Below are 20318 nucleotides of genomic sequence, written 5' to 3'. Positions count from 1 at the left end.
AGTCAGCAAATCAGTTGCTTTTTACATTGATTCAACGTCTGTGGAGGTTGTCAAATTATAAAACGACTGGTTTGCTGCTTGGGTCATGATTGACATGTTATTGTTCTCACGAAAGCTTAGCTGAGCACCTTGTAAAAATTTTAATAGACGGGTTTTGTTAGCCGAGAAACTGCTAGCCACAAGAGTACGTTTAACATTTAACAACTTTGTCTGTTTTTACATTGAGTCCACGTTTACAGGCGTTAAATCAATGTAAAAAACTTATTTGCTGGCTGGGAATGAATTTTAGAAAGTTCTTAAGGAACTTTTTCTCTCAACATTAAATGATCCAGTGTTTGCTGGTATACAGTAGTTTTGACTCTCTGCTGTTGTATATCAGTTTGGCTAATCTGGTGGTTTCAAAGTTTTTTTTTCAAACCTCCCGTACAAAGGCAAAAACTGTCAATTCCTTGCCAGTAAAAATAACACAAATTATAATTGCATTTTTTTCATCTGCCAAAGGTAAGGCAGTATTTAAACTGACAGAGGTAATCATAAGGTAAGATAGACTGACAGATTTCTTGAGCTTGACAGAAAATATGCCAAGCTGGTAACCTGAGTGTAGGTTCGGTCTGCTACTATTCGGAGAATCCATTTCGGAGAAATCCCAGTTTGAAGAAAGCCTTTTTCGGAGAATTCTAAAATTCCACAGTGGCATCTGTTTGTTCACGTAATTAGCTTATATTAGAGGTTAACCAAGTAAAGTGTCAGCGCAAAAATGTCCCAACTAAGTTGGTAAAGAATAAAAAAACATTTATCAAACGGTGTTTCATGATTAACGATAGAGGTTATTTAAATAAACTTTCAGTCACACAGTAAGTAAGTAAAGTGTCAGCGAAAAAGTCACCTAAAGTCTCAGTAAGAAAAAAATAAACAGTTATCAAACGCTAAATGGCCTTCAAAACTACCGTGCCTGTAGGACATGCTAGGCCGGCTTCCACAAGCCAACATTTCTCCATTTCGTTGGTATTCGAATTGTTTTTTTTTTTCTGTTCACTCACATTCACAATGTATTTTCACCAACAAGGCAAAGTATGAGCGTCGCTGTGGACCTATAAAAACTCGAAGACTAGCTCTACACCTACATGGAAAGCAGTGCATTTAAATACAACTGCAAATATGTTTCAGGTCCTTGTTTGCGTTGGTCTTCTCTGAGTGAACGCGAAAACACGATATCAATTAGCAGATTTTTATAAACACAATTTTTTAACGGATTTTTGTTTTGGCTGCGGGGCGCGAGAATTTGGCCCCCGGGAAGTAGCTCTGGTAGGCCATGCTTGGTCTCTGGAAAAATAAATGTACTAAGAGGCCTGCTAAAGTAGTCTAGTTAGGCCTACATCGAATCCTATTCGATATATTTCCGCCATAGGAAATAAGGCAAACGAAAAATAAAGTCAATGTTTATTTGCGACAACAGATTATAGCCTTCCCATTAAAACGTACATATTTTTGCAGTTGTACATTGTGTATATTGATTTTTCTTTGTCGGAATACAAAAGAACGATGTTGTGGACATAAAATACAGTGACATAACTAACAAATAAAAAAGGTGGCAAAGCCGCAATGGTTTAAGAAATACATGCAAAGATCAGATTCCAAATTGCCCATCCATATTTGTAACGCATGAATGATTACCACGGTCGACATATCAGTGGCGAATCTGGTAATCGCTTCTTTAAAACGTAATAAATTACCTTTATTAGCCCAGGCATGCTTGGGGCTGGTGGACAGCTGTACAGAATCAGTCATCAGAAGGTAAATGTGAAGCCTACCTACTCTCCGCATATGAAGCAAAAGTTTGTCCTGATGTTCAATCAACCTCGTCTTGAGCTACTTGGTCCAGCACTCATATTTGTAGCGGTCGCTTTTGCCAACTATGCTAATAACAAATATGCAGCAATTTGAAAGCTGGCAACAGCTACCTTATGCAATATAAGCTTCCAAAAACAATAATAATTTTACCTAGCATAGCACTGGTTGCGTATTAATATTAAATTACTCACTTGGGCACCAGAATTACTTGGAAATGATTGTTAGTTTGTCTTATAAAAATTTCTTTTTGACCGGTGTTATAGGTTAAGTTAATTACTTACACCTAGCCTTTTGCATGGGTATGGAAAGGTAGACACAAACATCGCCTACCTAAATAGTCCCTACAAATTCTCCGAAAATTCTCTGAATCGGTTTTATCCGAAAAAGGCTGTCTCCGAAATGAGATTTCTCCGAATTGGCTTCTCTAAATTAGATTCTCCGAATTGAATTCGCTGAAACGGGCCATTCCGGTGTAGGTAAATGGATATCACTCTGAAGAACCAACAGACGATAATGAACCGCACAGACCCTTTCATAAAGCAGTCACTGCACCAAACCAAGCTTGTGTTTTCCTGCGGTAGACATTCTTACTTAAACCGTGTGTCATTTTTTATGCATCGAATAAACAAATAATAAAACCTTCAGGTTTTTATACATGCAGCTTTTCCACCCTGAAACAAAATTCCTCTTAGTGAGCAAAATGGCCCTGTTTAACAACCACTAGACTAGGCTAATCAGTTTTGTAGATAGTCAAGAAGTTTATATGATACTATTTTTGTCGCTATATCTTGAGTTAATTAGAACTTAGCTTAGCACGATTTGTTGGCGCAGCAAACGAAGCACGTCGTGATAACACATTAATTTACCGGTCTCAGATTGGATATCTGAGACCGGTAAATTATATCTGAGACCTGGATATCTGAGACTTGATTGTGATATCTGAGTAAAATTTTGCTTTGGTTGAGCTCAAAGATAAGCTTTTGAGTTTTTAACTGATCAGATGAATTCAGATGGGTCCTTTTATCCACTTGCCTACACCACATGTTTGCCTTAGCATCCAACATGGCGTATCTTTTGCGCGTTGGGTAATAAACCTACCGCACTAGACACAGTATTTTGGTGTATTATTTTTTTTGGAAGAAAAAGAAACACGATTTGTTTAAAAGTAAACAGCAATCGATTTGACTGCTTAATGACATTCATGTTTTGTTGCTTAAGCGAGTACAAGTAAAAGAAAAAGGAAAAAAAGGCTAAAGATCTTCTAAGTTGGACATTGTACATGGTGACTATCATTTATCATTGCGTTTGACCATTCTGTTAAATGCGTCATTTTCTTGTTGGGAATATGCATTAACTCCACAAGAAAATCTTCCAAACACGAATGGGAATCATGTTATTTCACGATTGCAAATTAGATGACAACATTTACACCACTAATCTCAACTTTCTTACAAATTTGAAATATTTTTTGTTTTATTTTCTGCCCGTCTAACAGATTTGTTCCTTGAATGTGCAAGAGACCGTGTGAATAAAGGTTTGCACATACGTCGTTCACTATAGTTGCTTGTTTCTGGTGTAGTGCGCAGATATAACTTTAGCTTCACGTCTACTTGCGAAAGGGAACTAGCAAACAATAAATCAGAATTTTGAGAGTAGGCTATAGCCTAAGTCTTGATGATCCTTTTAAGTGTATGCCAGTTACTGTATGTTTAAAATTTCTTTAAAAGTGGCTAAAGTTGTGTACATTCCATTGCTCAACTTGGATTTGCGGATTTGTTTCCGGGACAAGTCAATTAAAGTTGTTAGTTTGAGATTAGTTCCATTTGGGTAGAAATACAGCATCTTAATTTACGATGCATGCAGCCTAAATGTCGGTGCAAAAGTGATGGAACTGTGTTACTTGGTTTTAGATTTTGAATTTGCAACGGCACGTGACAGCAGATGTTAATTAAACATTACTAGCACTGCGTCCATATTGAAAAATTCTCATTCAACGCCATCTGGTAAAATATAAGCAAATGTCATTGATTGAACAAACTTTATTAAACACTTAAGTCATCAAACTGGCGAACACCTAAAAACAGTAGTGTTGGTATTTAAAAGTTTAATTAAATTCAAAATTTACGAATACCAAGGTTTGGTTTTTATAATTTGCACGCGTCGTTTAGTTCACTCAGCAAATGAGCAATACAAAAGTTGCACAAGGTCATTTTTATGTTGGACTACTTTTTAGAGAATGCAGCACGGCTTCCAAGAATTTTATTTGGTTTCCTTTCTTTGTTTTTGCCTTCAATCTCATCGTAGCCTATTCATCAGCATGATTTGATTCACGAGCATTTTTCATTTTATTTTTATCACAGTTTGATTTATCACGGAGTTTGCCGCAGGTTAAATTGACTTCATGTCATAAATTTTTCTACTCTTGCAGATTGGCTCAGAACAGCTATTTGTATAGTTTCAGCATAAATGTATGTATTTCCTTGTTAAGTTAAGTATACAATGAAGCCTGATTTTTCACAACATTTTGATGTTTTAATCATAAATGCATGATCACTCATGCTCATCGATGGTAATTGGTTTTTATGATGTCACTTCAGAACAGCTGGACTTTCAGCTGACCTATCAGCAGCGGAGGAAGTCAACAGTCCGTGCTAATTTAGCGAGCCCCACCGGCTGGAAGACTGCTGTCCCAACCTCCTCGTGGGCGTCAAAGTGACATTCAAGGAGATGTCAGCTTGAAGAAACAGCTGATTTTGAAAGTTTAAAGCGTAAACGGCTGCAAATAATGCCATGTTTACGTTGAGTGACATCATTGTGGTGAAGTTTAAAGCGGTACCGCCAAACAAAATGTCACTCCGCGTCAAATTAACTTAGTTTTTTTCATAGTTTGCTTGCGTAAGTTGATTCATTTCATTTCGAACAATCCGAAATCAGTAGCTGCTCATCGTTCTCATCGGTGCCTTGAGTGACCCAGGGATTCATAGCATAGAGATGACCAACTTGGCTGGATATCTGACAAGCGGAGTGTAAAAGTTTTGCCAAATATTTTTTAAATTTTTAGACAAACTATTTTTTTGGCATTTTTAAAGGGTAGTGGTCGCCCAAAGCTTGTCCGTTTAAAACTAACCTGAAGTTTAAAGTTGCACAAGATTAAGTTAAAGTAGTTTTGTGTTACTTTGCAATAAGAATGTGCTGAGTTTGTGTACAAAACTTAAATAAAACTTGCAGGTTTAAAAAAATATATTACTAACCATTTAAGAACAAAAAAAAATTGAGAAAATTAAAATACACTTCAGGAATAAAAAGCTTCATGTTTTAAGTGTTAAAGCCGGTAATTATTTTTCAAGTTATATGTTTTATGCACAAGAGAGGTTAAATTTGCCAAAAGTATGATAGTTTGATAAGTGAACAGTAAAATTGCTTTAGATTAGTTTTAAAATAGTTATTTACGGGCAAGTTTTGGGCAACTACGGTACTACTTTAAAAATGCCAAAATAATATTTTCCTAAAAATTTAAAAAAGTATCTGGCAACACTTTTACACTCCGCTTGTCAGATATTCAGCCGAGTTGGCGATCCCTATACCATGAATTCCTGGTTTGACCCTATTTGTCAACGTTCTTAGCATTTTTTGAATTTGCTCCAGCGAAACTATACGTTTGAATGCGAAAAAAATTTCAATTAATTGCGTGATTTTTTTGTTTGACTAAAAGATTTTAAATCATTGTTTAACACCACGTACTGGTGGTAGATAGCAATTCAATTATCTTCAAACATTTTGTTTCGATTTTGTGACTAAGTGTGTATGTTGTGTGCAATAACTTTGTGTTTTTATTAGATTACGAGCCTTGCATTTTCTTATCGTTGTCGATCATGTCTTCAGTGTTTTGCTTACTTCACTATTATTTTCTCTTGCTCACGTCAAAATGTTTTTAAAGCTTTATTATTTTTAATTATCAGTTGACCATCATTCTTGCTTTTTTTGTGTCTGTAGGAAAGTGAACTCTGCCAGGAGGTGTGTGCGAGGAAGTTCAAGCTAACAGCTTTTTCAGATATTTCGTTTTTGTTGAAATGTTTATCACAAATGCTTCGCATCGGTATTTAGCAGACACTTGTTAAATTTTGAAGTTCTGATATTGTAAAGCCATTGTCTTGCCTTCAAATATAGTTTTCCTTGCTTTGTACTGTATAACATAGAAGGTTTATTCGCTTTTTCTTAGTGGTTTATTGTTTTCCCAAACAGCTATGCTACCTTTGCTTATTACTTGTATTTTTTGTTTTTCTATGCTTTAACATTACTCTAGTATAACGTTACACACCTGTTTTATAATGACGAAATGTAAGATTTTAATATTGTTACGCAAGTGCTCCGGGTTGTAGCAAAGAAACTTGTTTGTGACGTCAATGTGTCACATTTTTATGGACAGTTATGTTTTTTCATTTAGTGTAAGTGATTGTTTTACGTACCAAAATAAATTCACCCAAGAGAATTACAACGTCACAAGAAAAGACGCTCTGCGCGTGTCAACACGTGACTCGATATGGCAGTGTTTGCAGTGTCCAATCGGTTAACCTGTGATGGTGGGCTCTGCTTTTATCGAAGTCAGAATGTCATTTCTTGTCAGTGACAGAGGAGTCTGCACTGGCTACTGGGGAGATGTGGGACCTTTCGGACACAGGGACCAATCGGACAGCGGCATATTTCTGATACCACGTGACCGTGACGCGCTCTTTTTTATGGAACCGAGATTTCATTCTTTATCAGACCACATGTTTTTGTAAACATTAAGCAAGAGGTGTAAATTTGTAAAGAGAAAAGTGATTTTCATGCTTCAAAGTAAAAATAGTGAACCAGATACTTTTAGAGTTTTGAGGCATTTTTTAAATATTCTTGTAACTTTATTTATGCTGTTTGGTTAAGTTTGTTTAATGGTTACAGAAGGAAGAGAGTTTAGATAAAAACGCCTTTCTCACTTCAGAAAAATTTGTAAGTTTGGTCAAAATGGAGGTCAGGGGACCTTTCGGACATGATAAAGAGACATTGTCCGAAAGGTCCCCACTGTTCCAAACGCTCCAATAAAAATAGATGCAAGAATGCAATAATTACAGATACTCCAGAAAAAGAAATTATTCTTTCACGTCGCAACAAGCTGCCGGCGAAACGCCCAAAAAGAGCTGTTTCTTCCACCAGCGAAAGTGATATATTTGTAGGCTACACTTATCATCGGACACTGTAAGTGACGATGATTCTATCTTAAGTGGAATAAGTGAAATCTCAGGTGATCCACCTTCTTTGGAGCACAAGGTGGAAGTTGGAGATTTTGCAGTCATTAAAGATTTTTCATCAGAGGGAAAACATAGAAATTTTATCGGAAAAATCTGTGCCGGGCCTGATGGAGATGGTGGTTTTGAGGTAAATTTTGTGAAACGATCACAGAAGATCAAAGACAGCTTTCACTTTCCTGAAGAAGTAGATGCAGCATCAGTTACGTTGAATAACATTGTTTAAGTGTTTCCCAAACCATCCCAGTTGCCACCACGAAACGACTACGTGAAGTTTTTAGGTTTGGGGCTGATCTGGCTTTGTAGGCTATGGGTTGTAAGTAAAAGTGGCCGAGTGGTTAGCGCGTTGGGCTCGCAGTCGAGAGCCTGCATGTTCGACTCCAGCCACCCGCACTTGCTGTTGTTTCTCTGGGCAAGAAACTTTACGATAATTGCCTCTACCCAGTGATCGATTTCGAGTAATGGGTAGTACCAAATTTAAATCATAAGTAGAGTAGACAATCGGAAACAAACATTGCCGTCGGCTGCAGCGTGGGTCAGGTGTACGTCGGAAGGCGTACACCGATGCATAGCGCTCAAGTCCGCTTTCCCGCAATGCAGGATAAAGATAATAAAACTAAAACTAACTAACTAAAATCGTGTTCTGAAGACGATTTTTATATAGTCAATCTTCACAGTTTTTGTAACATCGGCAATTGTTAAAGCTGTAAAAATATTATTTCATGATATTTTACTTCATTTTTTTATGTCCGGAAGGTCCCCACTCTGTGTCCGAAAGATCCCCACCGGTGGGGACCCTTCGGACATTTGAGTCATCTTTTTCATATGTAAATAAAATTACTGTTATTATTGGGAACCGCTGTCAATGGGTCAGTATGAGTTCGTTATAAATGTAAGTAAACAAAAACACATAAGAACATTCAACACCGCTTTGAAAATTAGAAATAATAGGAGTTAGGTCAATTTTGTCCGATAGGTCCCACATCTCCCCTAAGTGATTGTTTTACGTACCAAAATAAATTCACCCAAGAGAATTACAACGTCACAAGAAAAGACGCTCTGCGCGTGTCAACACGTGACTCGATATGGCAGTGTTTGCAGTGTCCAATCGGTTAACCTGTGATGGTGGGCTCTGCTTTTATCGAAGTCAGAATGTCATTTCTTGTCAGTGACAGAGGTCTGCACTGGCTACTGTGCAAATTTACCGAAACTGCGAATTAGCTAACACTTTCATGTTCTTTATATTGGTATTTGAGTATGATGTAATTTAATGTGGAAGAAAAAAGTTTCTGAAACTGCACAAATAGTTTTGCTTCGGAATCCTGAGCTAAGATGAAAGAATAAGATTTATTTCAGATACTTCATCACTTATCATTCAATGTCATGACTTTCTGTGAGAGAACGAATTTTGCGATACCGCTGATTATTTTTGACAACCAGCAGTCAAAACTGACGATTTTATACGAATATCAAATAACGAGAAGTTTGGAAGACAATAATCGCCATCGTCTGTATCAGATCAGGCACATAATTATCAGACAACCAAGTTAACTAACTGGGTTAAATAACATCATTGAACAATTTAAACGCTAATTTAGTAGTAGTAGTTGTAGTCCAGTTTTAATCCTGTGATGTCCCCCTTACCCAGGGTGGCCGAATTCATCCCCTAGTGCCGCAATCGTCTTCACACCCTACCTCCACATCGATCTGTCTAACGCGTCCTCTGTTGTCAAGCTCATTTTGCTGCTTTCCTCTTCAACTTGCCTTTTTGCACGTTTTCTTGGGTCTTCCTTGTTTTCTACGACCCTTCACTTCTGCTAAGCTCATATGAATGTTCATGCAAATCGTGGTGTCATGCACGTTGGCCAGAAGTAATGGTTAGGCAACACATCTCCGATGCATAAAGTGACTGAATTATAGATTGGCTTCATCTGGACTTAATAGCCTGTTAATAAAAAAGGGACGCATTTATTTGGGTTTGTTGCGGCTGTGCGTGGAATGTGCAACCTGCGAGTTTGAAGAGCAAGTTTTAGATAACCACATGTAATCTCATCTTCTTTTCACTCCAGGTCGAAATCTCACGATTTGTGTAAGCCGTCAAGTTACTATACATGATTGGTTGATTTTGAGTCTTTATCCTCTGACTGACAAAGCCTCTGATAGGTTATTCCTGATAGGCCTACAATAGTTTCGCAAACCGGTGCTTGTAGAGTCTTTTGACTCAGGGCCGGTTATCGATATTATCAGAGTGTATTTTCCGGTTGTTACCGGGAAAATATTCCATGCACTAGGTGCTGCTGAATGGAGAGCAGTCCTGAAATGCATTGTTCAAGTGCATACCCGAGAGCCGAACCGGGCACGGGGTGATATTAATATTTGGGGCACGTAACCTTTCCAAGGGGCCCAGGAACTTACCGCGTATTTTTTGAAAATAATTTTGCATTTTTCGTAAAATTGTTTTGATATTGGCATCGGGCCGAAATTGTTCTCTTAACAGCTTTACCTACAAATACTTCTTTGACTTCTGTGTGTTCTGTGACTTGTGTTTATGAATATGGGCCTGTCTCTTTAATGCCTGCACAACACTTCTCTCCCTGTCTTTAAAATATATAATTCAGGATACAAGGCCGATTTATGTGGCCAAAAGTGAAATCCAGTGCGGCATGGCATCAGTAACAATAGTAGCTTACAGTAGGTACTGTATTGTTACAGCAACTAATAAAAAATCTAAATCTGAAAAAATGCACTGCAGAGCTCTGCAATAAACCAGTCTAACTTACACAGCGATAGGATTATAGTTTCGCGTAAGTAGAATTCAAAGATTTTCTGACTTGTTTTTGTGGAGGGTCAAGCGTGGATCGTGTGAAATCAATTTCAAACATGAAACGTCTGTAAGCTCCATAGACACTGCCTTATTGCGCTTTAGGCCTACGGTTAGGTGTGTTCGATTTCGATTAACGTGATATTCGTTTTCGTATCGGACATATTCGAAATTATAGCCGCCCTTTCGGCTGAACGAGGTTGAAAGTAACGCGAGTGGCACGAAATCTGTCTTGTCGCATTTTGCAAGCGAAAAAAGACTTCGACGCATGCGCATCGTCGATCACGTGACTATCACACGCTCTCGCGGGTCCAACGGCCAGACCTGCACACACGTGCGTTGAGGAAAGTCGTGCGCAACGTCGTTGTCTTCCACGCGCGTGCAGCCAACGGGAGGTGTCAGTTCTTCCGATTCCAATAGCCCCGACGTTGAGCCAACACAGGCGAAGACGCCAGACCACTCTGACGGAACTCTTCTCCATGGGCAGGGTCCAGACGGAAGACTCCAACAACAGTGATGATGATAAAATCAGCTCAATCTCAAACGAGATTTCCTGTTTTATGAAGCAGAAGCTTGCTTCTGGGCAAGCTGATCCGCTTTCCTGGTGGAAAGCAAACGAAGGCGAGCTACCGCTGCTGAAAAAGCTAGCCGAGAAGGTGTTTGTGATCCCAGCGACCTCGGCTCCAGCGGAGCGATCGTTTTCAAAAGCTGGCCTGACCGTCACGAAGCTGAGATCCCGACTGACGGGTGACCATGTCAATCAACTTGTGTTCTTAAACACCAACATGGGCCTGGAGCTGTAGACGTTATTTTGTATTCTTTTTTCGCAAACTTTCATGGCGCTTTTTCGTGTTTTCTAGCGAATTTTCATGGCGTTTCTTTCAATAAAATCACATTTTGCAGTGTGGTGAATAGTTGTGATATTCGAAATCGAAATTCGGAAATCGAAAATAAATTGAATTTCGGATATTCAAATAATCGAAATGGAACACCCCTACCTACGGTAAAATCATTTACTGAAATGTTTGTACTGTATACTGCAAAAGCAGTTAGTAGATTACTATGGTTAATCAGTATTCAGCAACGATGTGTAAAAACAAGGTAACTCCCTATTTCACTGAAAATCAAGAAATACTATCAGCTAATATTAGTGATACCCAATTACCAATGACAACATCAAGATTATAATCAAAATCAGCTTTATATTTTATTGAATTACTAGAGTAAATCGATTTTACCTAAATTGTTGGCAATATTCCATTATCAATTACCAATGGACAACTTTATAAACATAATGTGCGATTACAGTAAACTTCATTCACTTATTCAATTAACTACAGCTACATATCCCTTCGGCTCTAATATTTTGTTGCCAGTGTTTTCTCTTTCAAGTTTTTCCTCTACAGCTGTAACGAAAATGCACGGCCGCCTTATTTATTTTCTCATATTAAAATTAATTTGTTTTTGTTTGTTTTGTTTGCCGTATCCAGGCTTACACCCGGTGGTTGAAGATTTAGATTAAGTGGACGGGAAGGAAAGGAAGCCAATCTTCGTGTCCACCTTCAGGCATGCCTTTAGGTGTCCTGCCAAAGACACAGCCGCATGCTCTTGAGCGGTGTCGTACCGTGTCGAACCGGCGCCCTTTCGGTTACCGTTCCAGGGCTCTTCGAAAGGTGTTAAAATTAATTCAAAAAGCATAATAAAAAAACCTTGTAGTTTCAAGACATGTGCAATAGATAATTTCATTTTCTTAATTGATTTAACGTGGAATTATTCTATGTTTTGAACGTTGCCATTCTGTTTTCTTTTATTTTTCGTGTACTTTTGCATTATCAACAAAAAAAAAAACGTCCTGTCTGAAAGTGCCGCCCCCAGACGTGCCGCCTGGGGCGGTCCGCCCCCCCCCCCCCCTAGCTACGCCACTGCGTTGACTTAATGTAAGCTTTTTGTGGTGGCTGTTTAACCAGTAGATTTCATCGAGAGTAGCAGCTGGTAACAAAACAGTAAATGCGTCTGCACACTTATCATTTGAGTATAGCGTATGTAGCCTATTTATTAATTATTATGATCGATGAAACGTTAAATCAATATTTTGCTACGCCCATGTTGGACGGTCGTATCCAAATAATTCAAAATCATAAGCATATTTTTCATACAACTTTTTAGTCATATTTAAAGGAATTTGTTCAAATTCTTGTTTTGTTTTTTTTGGATCAGTTTTATAAGAACTTGGAGGGAAGAATGTTCTTCTGTGGTAATCTGATACGCCGAACTTGTCCTTCAAATATTTCATATCATCTTTAAGTGTTTCAAACTTAGCTATATAATCGTAGTTGAAGCGACAAGGTTCACAAGTTTGGTTGAACAATTGCCAATGGAAGTCCCAGCTAAAGTACGTTTTATTATGCAAAAGGAAATTGACAAAATCTTCAAACGTCGCAGTTCCATCGTCTTGTCTGTTTCTATCTTCAGCCTTGTGTCGCATTGATTTGTATTGTCGGTTAATGTTTCTCGAAATCGGTCCGTAGTAATATGTAAATCCCACCGAGGTGCTCACCATTTTATCGTAGTATGCAGAAACAAGACGATCAAATGGATGTCGCACAAGCATTATCTACAAAATACATTCACTGTCAGTTTCCAATCAATTTTCGAAATCATTAGGCTACAAAGTACTTGATTCAATCTGTAATAAGAACTTTTACAACTTTAAAGCAAATTAGTAGACTAGGCTACTACGATTGTAACCAACATAAAACATCATTCGAATCATTATTTATTAGACCTATGAGTTATTGTTAAAATCATGGAAATTTAGTTTGTTTCAATCGCGCCACATATATGCTGATAAACAAGCAGATTACTCGAGTAAATGAACTATAAAAAAACAATGCATTTTAAGTTACAGGTGTTGGTTAGGTTATAGCGCAATCAGGATGGTAGCGAAAGACCAGGAGTGGTCATTTGGTCAACAACAAAGTAAAATAGGCTAAAGCCAAACAACAGACCTGGCATTAATTGCATGTCAACCAAAAACAGTGGTTGAAACCAATTCGTATTTTTTCAAGCATGTAACTTCTAGATCCGCTATTTTTTTAAGCAGTTAAGATACCGGTCCGCTATTGAGCAAAATATTTGTCTACAAAAATAATGTAGGAGGGGTGTGATAATCCTAGAAAATATAAAAAGAATGTCTTGCGTAGCCTACGCTTCTGAAAGAAGCTAATTTCTATTATTTTTGATGAGGGCACCGCATGATGTGGCAAAAATGTTTGAACTAAATATCACACCAGTTTATTTTGATATGATCTGAAGAGCTATTGAACAAACTGCAAACCTAGTTTGTGCTTAAAGTCTGCTGAAAAAAGTGAACATCCTAAAAATGGTCACCGGACACCACTGGCGAGGCCAGAGTTTTTAATCCTTTTGTGCTCGTACCCTGTGAGATTTTGTGTAAGTTCCTTATAGCCTACCACTTGTTTACAGCACACTAATGGACAAAAGTGGATAAAATTGTAATCATGTGAATAAAAATAATGTACCTTATATTCATTACATATACAGTATATGCGTTTAATGCATGCAATATTGATTACAAATCATTGGGTTATGAAGTTCTTAACATTTGTAAAATATAACTAGTCATAATGGATTAGGATTTATTGGCAATTTCTTTTTTCATAAATACGTATGCCTAAGTAGCATTTAGACTGAGGTTGTTTCTCGTAGGCCTACCCCTACTTTGGTACTTCGTCCCCTCAAAGGGTAGGCCCCACTAACACTCTTGGTTAAAAACCTCTGGGCAGGGCTATGTGCTTGTGATAAAAAATACCTTGTAATTTGTAAGCAAAACATTATAATAAGAACCGTAGGTGTAATCTGCAGGTCGCTGTAGCAGACGAGGTCTATGAACCAATCAAAAGGCAAAATTTAAATCAAAGGATTTCAGTCATGTGACTTAGCCTATGAACGTTACAAAAGCTAACTGAACTTTTTCGCCGAGGTTAAGAGCAGGGAAATAGTGATTTCGATGGCGTGGGTTCGATTTCCAGCCCTGCCATTACTCTTTTTTCTGTAATTAACAAACAAAGTTTGACGTAATAATCAACTCTTTGGCTGAGTGTAGAAAAGGTCACAATGACTGCAGTCAGCAGGTTGATAGAGAAAAGTGCCCAATGTTAAAGCGTCTACCGGTCAAAACACCCCATCTGCTGCAGTGACCTGCACATTAAAAATACGCGTAGGCCATAACTTATATTATAGGCTACTTTAGGCTTAACCTTGAATGACTTTGACCACACTGCTAAGTCTACTTGTGTTGGATCTGAGGGATGTAAAGAGGCTTTTTTGTTTGCTAACTTCATTGATGCTTCTTTGTCGAACGATCCATTCAAGAAAGCATCCACGGAGACCAAGTTTTCCATAGTCAAGAATGCGGCATACCAACTGGAGTAGCCGCACTTTTGCACGTAGCATACAGAGAACTGAAAAACAAAACTATTTTACCACATTTAAAGCATCTTGAATTTAATAATTTATAAATTATTTCTGTTTTCACTGCATGTAGTTCTTTTGCCTATGACCGTGAAAAGTAACAGTTTACGGTTTACGGTAGAAAGTGTAATCTGGGCCGTGGTATAAATAATGATATAAAATATTAACAAAATAAGCTCAAAACTGCTCACTATGCGACGTTAAAAAATAGCCCTGATTCCAATGCAGTATCATCATCATTTTCAGCCAGTAGGCTAGTAGCTTCCTGCTGAGCGAAGGTTCCCCTTTTCTTGCCAATCCAGTTGATCATGTGTTTTTATGTACCAGTTTTGTTATATAATGCAATATAACGTTGCCTTAAAGAGTGTTTTTTAATTTGTTTTTGCCATACTCAATATTGGAATTGTTTGATCTCTGGCTACAGTTCTGTTAGTAAGTTCACCCTACTCACAACAATCATAATAATCACAATATTTCTCATCAGAGGCCTATATTTGTCACTTACATTGTAAGTTTTTGTATAAAAGTTGTGGGTTGGAAACGCATAATTCTTAAAGGGTATGTGCTTTTCTGCTGGGATGGGATGACGACATGTTTTTTTTTATATTGTACAACCTCTCTTTTTGAATAGCCTCCATTAGCGCATTGAAATTCGGTTCATATGACTTCGCATTCTGTGGTAAGATTGGTGATTAGTCCTGAAAATGCAGTCCTTCGTAAGATTAGAACATTCCCAGTACCGGATGTCTTTAAACTTGTTAAAAGAAATATATTCAAATCTGCGCCAAAGCCACATCATCAGCATTAAAGCTGTGGGGGTAGCAGAAGTAGGCCATTCGCGTGCCATCAAGAGCATTAGCAACCATAAATCAAATGTCCACAGTAAAATAAGGAAGTACAGTATAAAAATCTACAATATAAAATCGTTACAAAAATCAATAAACCATCACATAACAATGATCACGTTTATGGTAAGTTTTGAACATACAAGTGCAGTCATACCTGTAGAAAAAACGGTGCAATGTAATTGATGAACAAAAAAGCGCATCCCACTGTTACTCCGCAAAAGGAAAGGACAGCTTTTGACTTCATTATAACCTATTGTAGATAGTTGAAACTATAGCTTTCATAAATTGATATTCTTTATGCGTAAGCTGTCAGGCTCGTCTAATTTTTCATGCTGAAACCAGGAAGGCTGAAACATAAAGGTGTATAAAAATTAATCGCTCAGGTTATACATAACTTTTAACAGTAGGCTATATATAAACACATTGAAATTTATACATTGAAACTCCATCTCAACTGCTTAAGCTACAGTTTCATCCAAGTTTGCAATTTTATTCACGTTTTTGTATTTGTAAACACCGGTCAACAATAATTTTTTACAAAACAAACTAACAAACATTTCCAAGTAATTCTGATGTGCTGAGTTCGAATGTAATATCAGAATTTTACTATCACGTCAAGATTTCATGACAATCACATTTTTGTTCTTTCACCAGCAAAAACATGCTTTTATAAAGTTATTTCAGGGATAAAGTGCAACAGTTGCAAATAAAGTTGCAAATTCAATGCAGCAAATAGAGCCATAACATTTTAGTAAATGGCATGCTGACACATACAAGTTATGCGCTTCCTAAAGTTTTATGCATGAATTAATGACAATCATCAAGCGCAAAACTTATTCAAATAGAAATTATAATTGAATTAAAATAATAATGGAGTTACAGTAAAAGTTGATTTTATTTTAATTAATTGACATAAATAGGCCTATATGCGACACATATTCAATTAATTATTATGTTCCATGATATCAAGAGAGCTACAAAAGAGTTTTATTTTAGTTTCATCTTGTAGTATATAGCCTAGCCTTTTTAAATGAGTTTTGTGGATTGAAAAATCGCTGTTTGTCATTTTATGAAACTAATCTGTTATAAATTTTTATCAGCACGGTGCTTTTTTAATGAAAACTGATTTCAATAAACGCGCCATAGGCTTCTGTGATAGTCAATAATATTTTACCTATAAACCTGCCACGTTTTGTGTTTTTTTTTTTTATTAGTCATGCTCTATCCGTGTTATTCCCAGTCATGTTTTATTTTTATAAACGATTTGATTTTTGCTTTAAAAATAGGCTTAGGCCTATGATCTTTACTCTTTTCTGCAAAAACTATAGTTTAGCGTCAGGCTGCATTTTGTCCATGATTACCTATGTCAACGACACAAATATTTTGTTCTCAATTGCAAATGCTCTTGTTTTCGGCTTTCATCAACGGAGTGTTGCTTTAACTCGGTGAGGATGTTGCTATGATTCGGTTAGCATTGTGCTTACTGAAATGTCTGAGTAGTTGATTTCTAATCTGCTCAGCAAATATTTACCAGAAGGTTTGCTGGCAAGAAATTACTTTCAATAGTCATACTTATATCCTACAATGCAAATAAAGATTAGAGAACCTCCATCAATGGGACAAATTTTGCGTTTTGCTAATTTTTTTAAATTTTGTAAAGAAATGCAGTGCTTTTTTTACAATACTTATGCCAATGCATTTTCTTTCAAATAACGCTTGGTTTGATGTCATTATCTTCAGTGGTTTAGAGATAACGCGCAGTTTTTTAAGGTTAATCAAAACGTCCCATTGTTGAATCTGGCTCCACCATTGAGACAGGCAATTTCTAACAATGGGACACGAATTCTTCAAGGTGGCACAATTTATTATCTGTGTAAATGCATATTATAAACTTGATATTCACTTTGTTATTGATTATATTTACTGCATTATTAAAGTTTTTTTTTATAAAGGAGCTAAAGAAGACATTCTATCCACGACTGCTTAATCACCACAGTTGATATCTTGTATAAGAATTTGTTTATTAAGTTAATTTTATGCTGCAAGATACAACTAAAAAAAAAGTTCTGATCGGGGTCTGTTTGTCTCTTTGCATCTCGACAACTTGCGGAGACAGAAGGTCCAGACACTTGCGCTTGCCCAGACACAGCGCAATATTGAATTCTGAAGTCACAACAAAATAATATTCAAGATTTTCAGATTCTGAGACAATTGAGCCAACATTTTAAGCAAAAAAGCCACCAAATCGACTTCGCAATGGCATTTACTTCGCAACGAAATCTACTGTTCTGTTAAAAGGCAGATTGTCAAATCAAAAATTGTTTCAATAGTTTCATATTGCGTTTAAATGGTCTTTAGGAAGCAATACTGACAGACAAAACATGAACTGTCGTCTACACACTGAACATGAGCCCACACATGACATATTCCTATTCCTCCACTCTTTTTCTTCAGAGCAGTGCTTGGATTGAAACGACAACATTTAGACTTTAGAGCATCGCATCCACAGCATCGACACTTTACTCACTTTTCACCTGAAGCACCACTGTTTGACCACTCTTCGCTGCCTTTTTTGCCGTTTTGACCACCATTTAAAAATTGTTCTTTAATAGTGTTTTCTTAGAAACACCAAACCGCATTTCCCGCAGCATTTGCAGCACCAATTAAGGTCACCAACTCCCCTCTCTCTGCCAAAGTTGTCTGTCCAACTTTACGAGATCCTTTTTCTGCGATTACTTTTGGTGGCTTGTGCACTGTTTTAATTGGTGTTTCGTCTACATTAAAGATTTCATGAGGTTCAAATGGATGCTTTGCTTTAACTTCTCGTAAATTTTCAAAAAATTCTTTCACTGTTGTTCGGTTCTTGTTACACTTGTTGGTTCTGGAGACCTAAAACTTAATTATGGATGACGCTTCATGAAATTCTCTAGCCATTTTTTCCAGCAGTTTTGTTATTGTTCCAAGTTGAAGGAACTGCTTTGTTGTTCATCAGAGCCAATTCGTATGCCAACTGTCGTAAATCTTTAGACGTCAAGCCATAGTGCATTTTTGCTACTAAGCTTGTCTAAATTTTTCTCATCTTCATCATTAAAAATCTTTTTGACATCATAATTGTTAATTTTATAATCGACATGAATATCATGTCAAGTAGTCTATGTATATCAGCCGAACAAGCGATTCTTTGTTGTTTTAAGAAAACCTTTGAAACGTCAATCGCGGCTTCGTGTTGATAGAAATATTACGTTACTTTTACAGACATAAAGTTTGTGTTTACTTAAATCCATATATCTCTTTCCACGGAGTTGGTGATCTATCGAATTGTACGAAAACAATTACATTTTTAGCAATTCTTTATTCGTTCTGAAAAACAAGTTTAAATAATTGCTGTCAGTTTTTAGACGAGAAACTGAAGCTTGCAAGCCTGACTCATAAGAGGGCGCCCGAGTATCTGTAGTTTGTTGTTTTAAAACACTATTTTTAACTTCTACTGCTCTAAAAAACAATTTTATGTCATCTTGTGGGCTGAAAATTAATCGGTGTTTTTCATCATCCATTTAAACGTTGGCATAGCATGGCCAACGTTAATTCAACGTATAAATGCCGTTTGTCTGTATGTGATTGTAAATATTTGGTGTAGCACAATATTTCTTCGAAGCTTTCGCCGCATCTTGAAAAATGTTGTATCAACGTTAGTGAACGATTGTTATCCGCTTGCTTGCTTCAACGAAGGCATATTATTTGAAGTTACTTCTTCTCCTCGCTGTCTTTAAATAACACAGTCCCCTCTGTGTTTTGCTGCAATCAGCATAAAAGCTTAGCAAAGCGAAGTCTGTTTACTTGTGAAAGCATAGACGAGCAATTCTCTTTGAGTTTTGTATTAGCTGCATTTGGTAAAACGAGATGTTTAAATCCTAATTCTTAAGCATAAATTGAGAAACTTTATGTTAAGTATTCTTGACCATTTACTAATTGTAAATTTTTGTATTCTATTCTATTTGAATAAGATGCACTAGTAGAATCAATTGATAGAATACAAATCGTTGTTTGTTAACCCTTTGCATTAAAGTTGTTAATTTTATCTAGGCTCATCCACTGAATTGTCGTCTCTTTGCTTCATTATGTTCGAATAAGGATCTTGATCATGAACAGCTACTGATGCATACTCACGTTCGCTGGTTATCAAGGGGAAAACAGACTATTTGAGTTACGTGATGCTTCGAGAGAGTTTCTTGGAGAAAAAATCCAAGCTTGTTGCTCATTTCAACGATAGCTTTTAGGTTGATGTTTTGGCTTATTTGGCTGATATTTTTGAACAACTGAATAAACTTAATTCGTCGCTGCAAGGAAAGCAGACAAATTTAATTACCCTCAGTGATAAAGTGTCTGCTTTTACGAAAAAACTTTATCTTTGGAGGACAAGATTATTGCAGGGTAACCTTGACATGTTCGACATTTGCGCAAATTCACTAGAAACCAGAAAATGCTGAAATCAATAAAACAACTGTTGATGAATTTTGTTTCTAACCATATTCATACAATGCAGGATCAATTTAACTTCTACTTTGGTGATTTGAACGTTCAGAGTTTTTCATGGGTTTCCAGTCCGTGAACTGACCAGTGACACTACTTTGAATATGTTTCATCCATCTGAGAGTGAACTTGATAAAATTTTGGATACAAGCTTCACATGAGCATCCACAACTGTCTCAGAAAGATATGAAAATAATTTTACCTTTTGCGACATCTTATCTTTGTGAATGTGGATTTTCTGCATTGGTTACAATAAAAACAAAGTAGGTAGCCTATTGTTCTCGACTTGAAGTAGAAGATGAACTCCGATTGAGTCTTTCAAGTATTACACCTCGTTTGGATATGCTATGCTCAAATGTGCAAGCTCAAGGTTCGCACTAAATCTAGCAATCTTTCTAAAACCAACTACGGTTTATGACTTAGCAAGCAATAAGTGACATTTGTTCGTTACAAGGGGAAGAGGAGGGGAGGGAAGTAGTGGTCCGTGACTGA

General features: G+C 37.0%; 2 protein-coding genes across 6 annotated transcripts in view; one reads left to right on the top strand and one right to left on the bottom strand.

The window, feature by feature from the left end:
* The window catches only part of LOC145775123 (arf-GAP with dual PH domain-containing protein 1-like), a 36608-nt gene extending 30255 nt beyond the window's left edge, over positions 1-6353 (top strand). For 2 of the 5 annotated variants that reach the window (XM_082586328.1, XM_082586329.1), the window contains exon 11: positions 4449-6353. In XM_082586328.1, coding sequence (XP_082442454.1) covers positions 4449-4567 — 119 coding nt within the window. In that variant the 3' untranslated portion in view covers positions 4568-6353. Of the gene's footprint in view, positions 1-3069; positions 3134-4448 lie in introns of all 5 variants that reach the window. The other 3 variants (XM_082586330.1, XM_082586331.1, XM_082586332.1) reach the window with 3 other exon arrangements.
* A 5696-nt stretch (positions 6354-12049) lies between these two features.
* LOC145776163 (carbohydrate sulfotransferase 11-like) lies at positions 12050-12565 on the bottom strand. The gene has a single exon (XM_082587564.1). The coding sequence runs from the start codon at positions 12563-12565 to the stop codon at positions 12050-12052; it is 516 nt and encodes a 171-aa protein (XP_082443690.1).
* Between the last annotated feature and the right edge of the window lie 7753 nt (positions 12566-20318).

Source organism: Aplidium turbinatum, chromosome 8 (genome assembly GCF_918807975.1).
Source record: "Aplidium turbinatum chromosome 8, kaAplTurb1.1, whole genome shotgun sequence".
Classification (NCBI taxonomy): Eukaryota; Metazoa; Chordata; class Ascidiacea; order Aplousobranchia; family Polyclinidae; genus Aplidium; species Aplidium turbinatum.
Note: the sequence above shows the minus strand (reverse complement) of the source record. Positions and strands in the feature narration are given on the sequence as shown.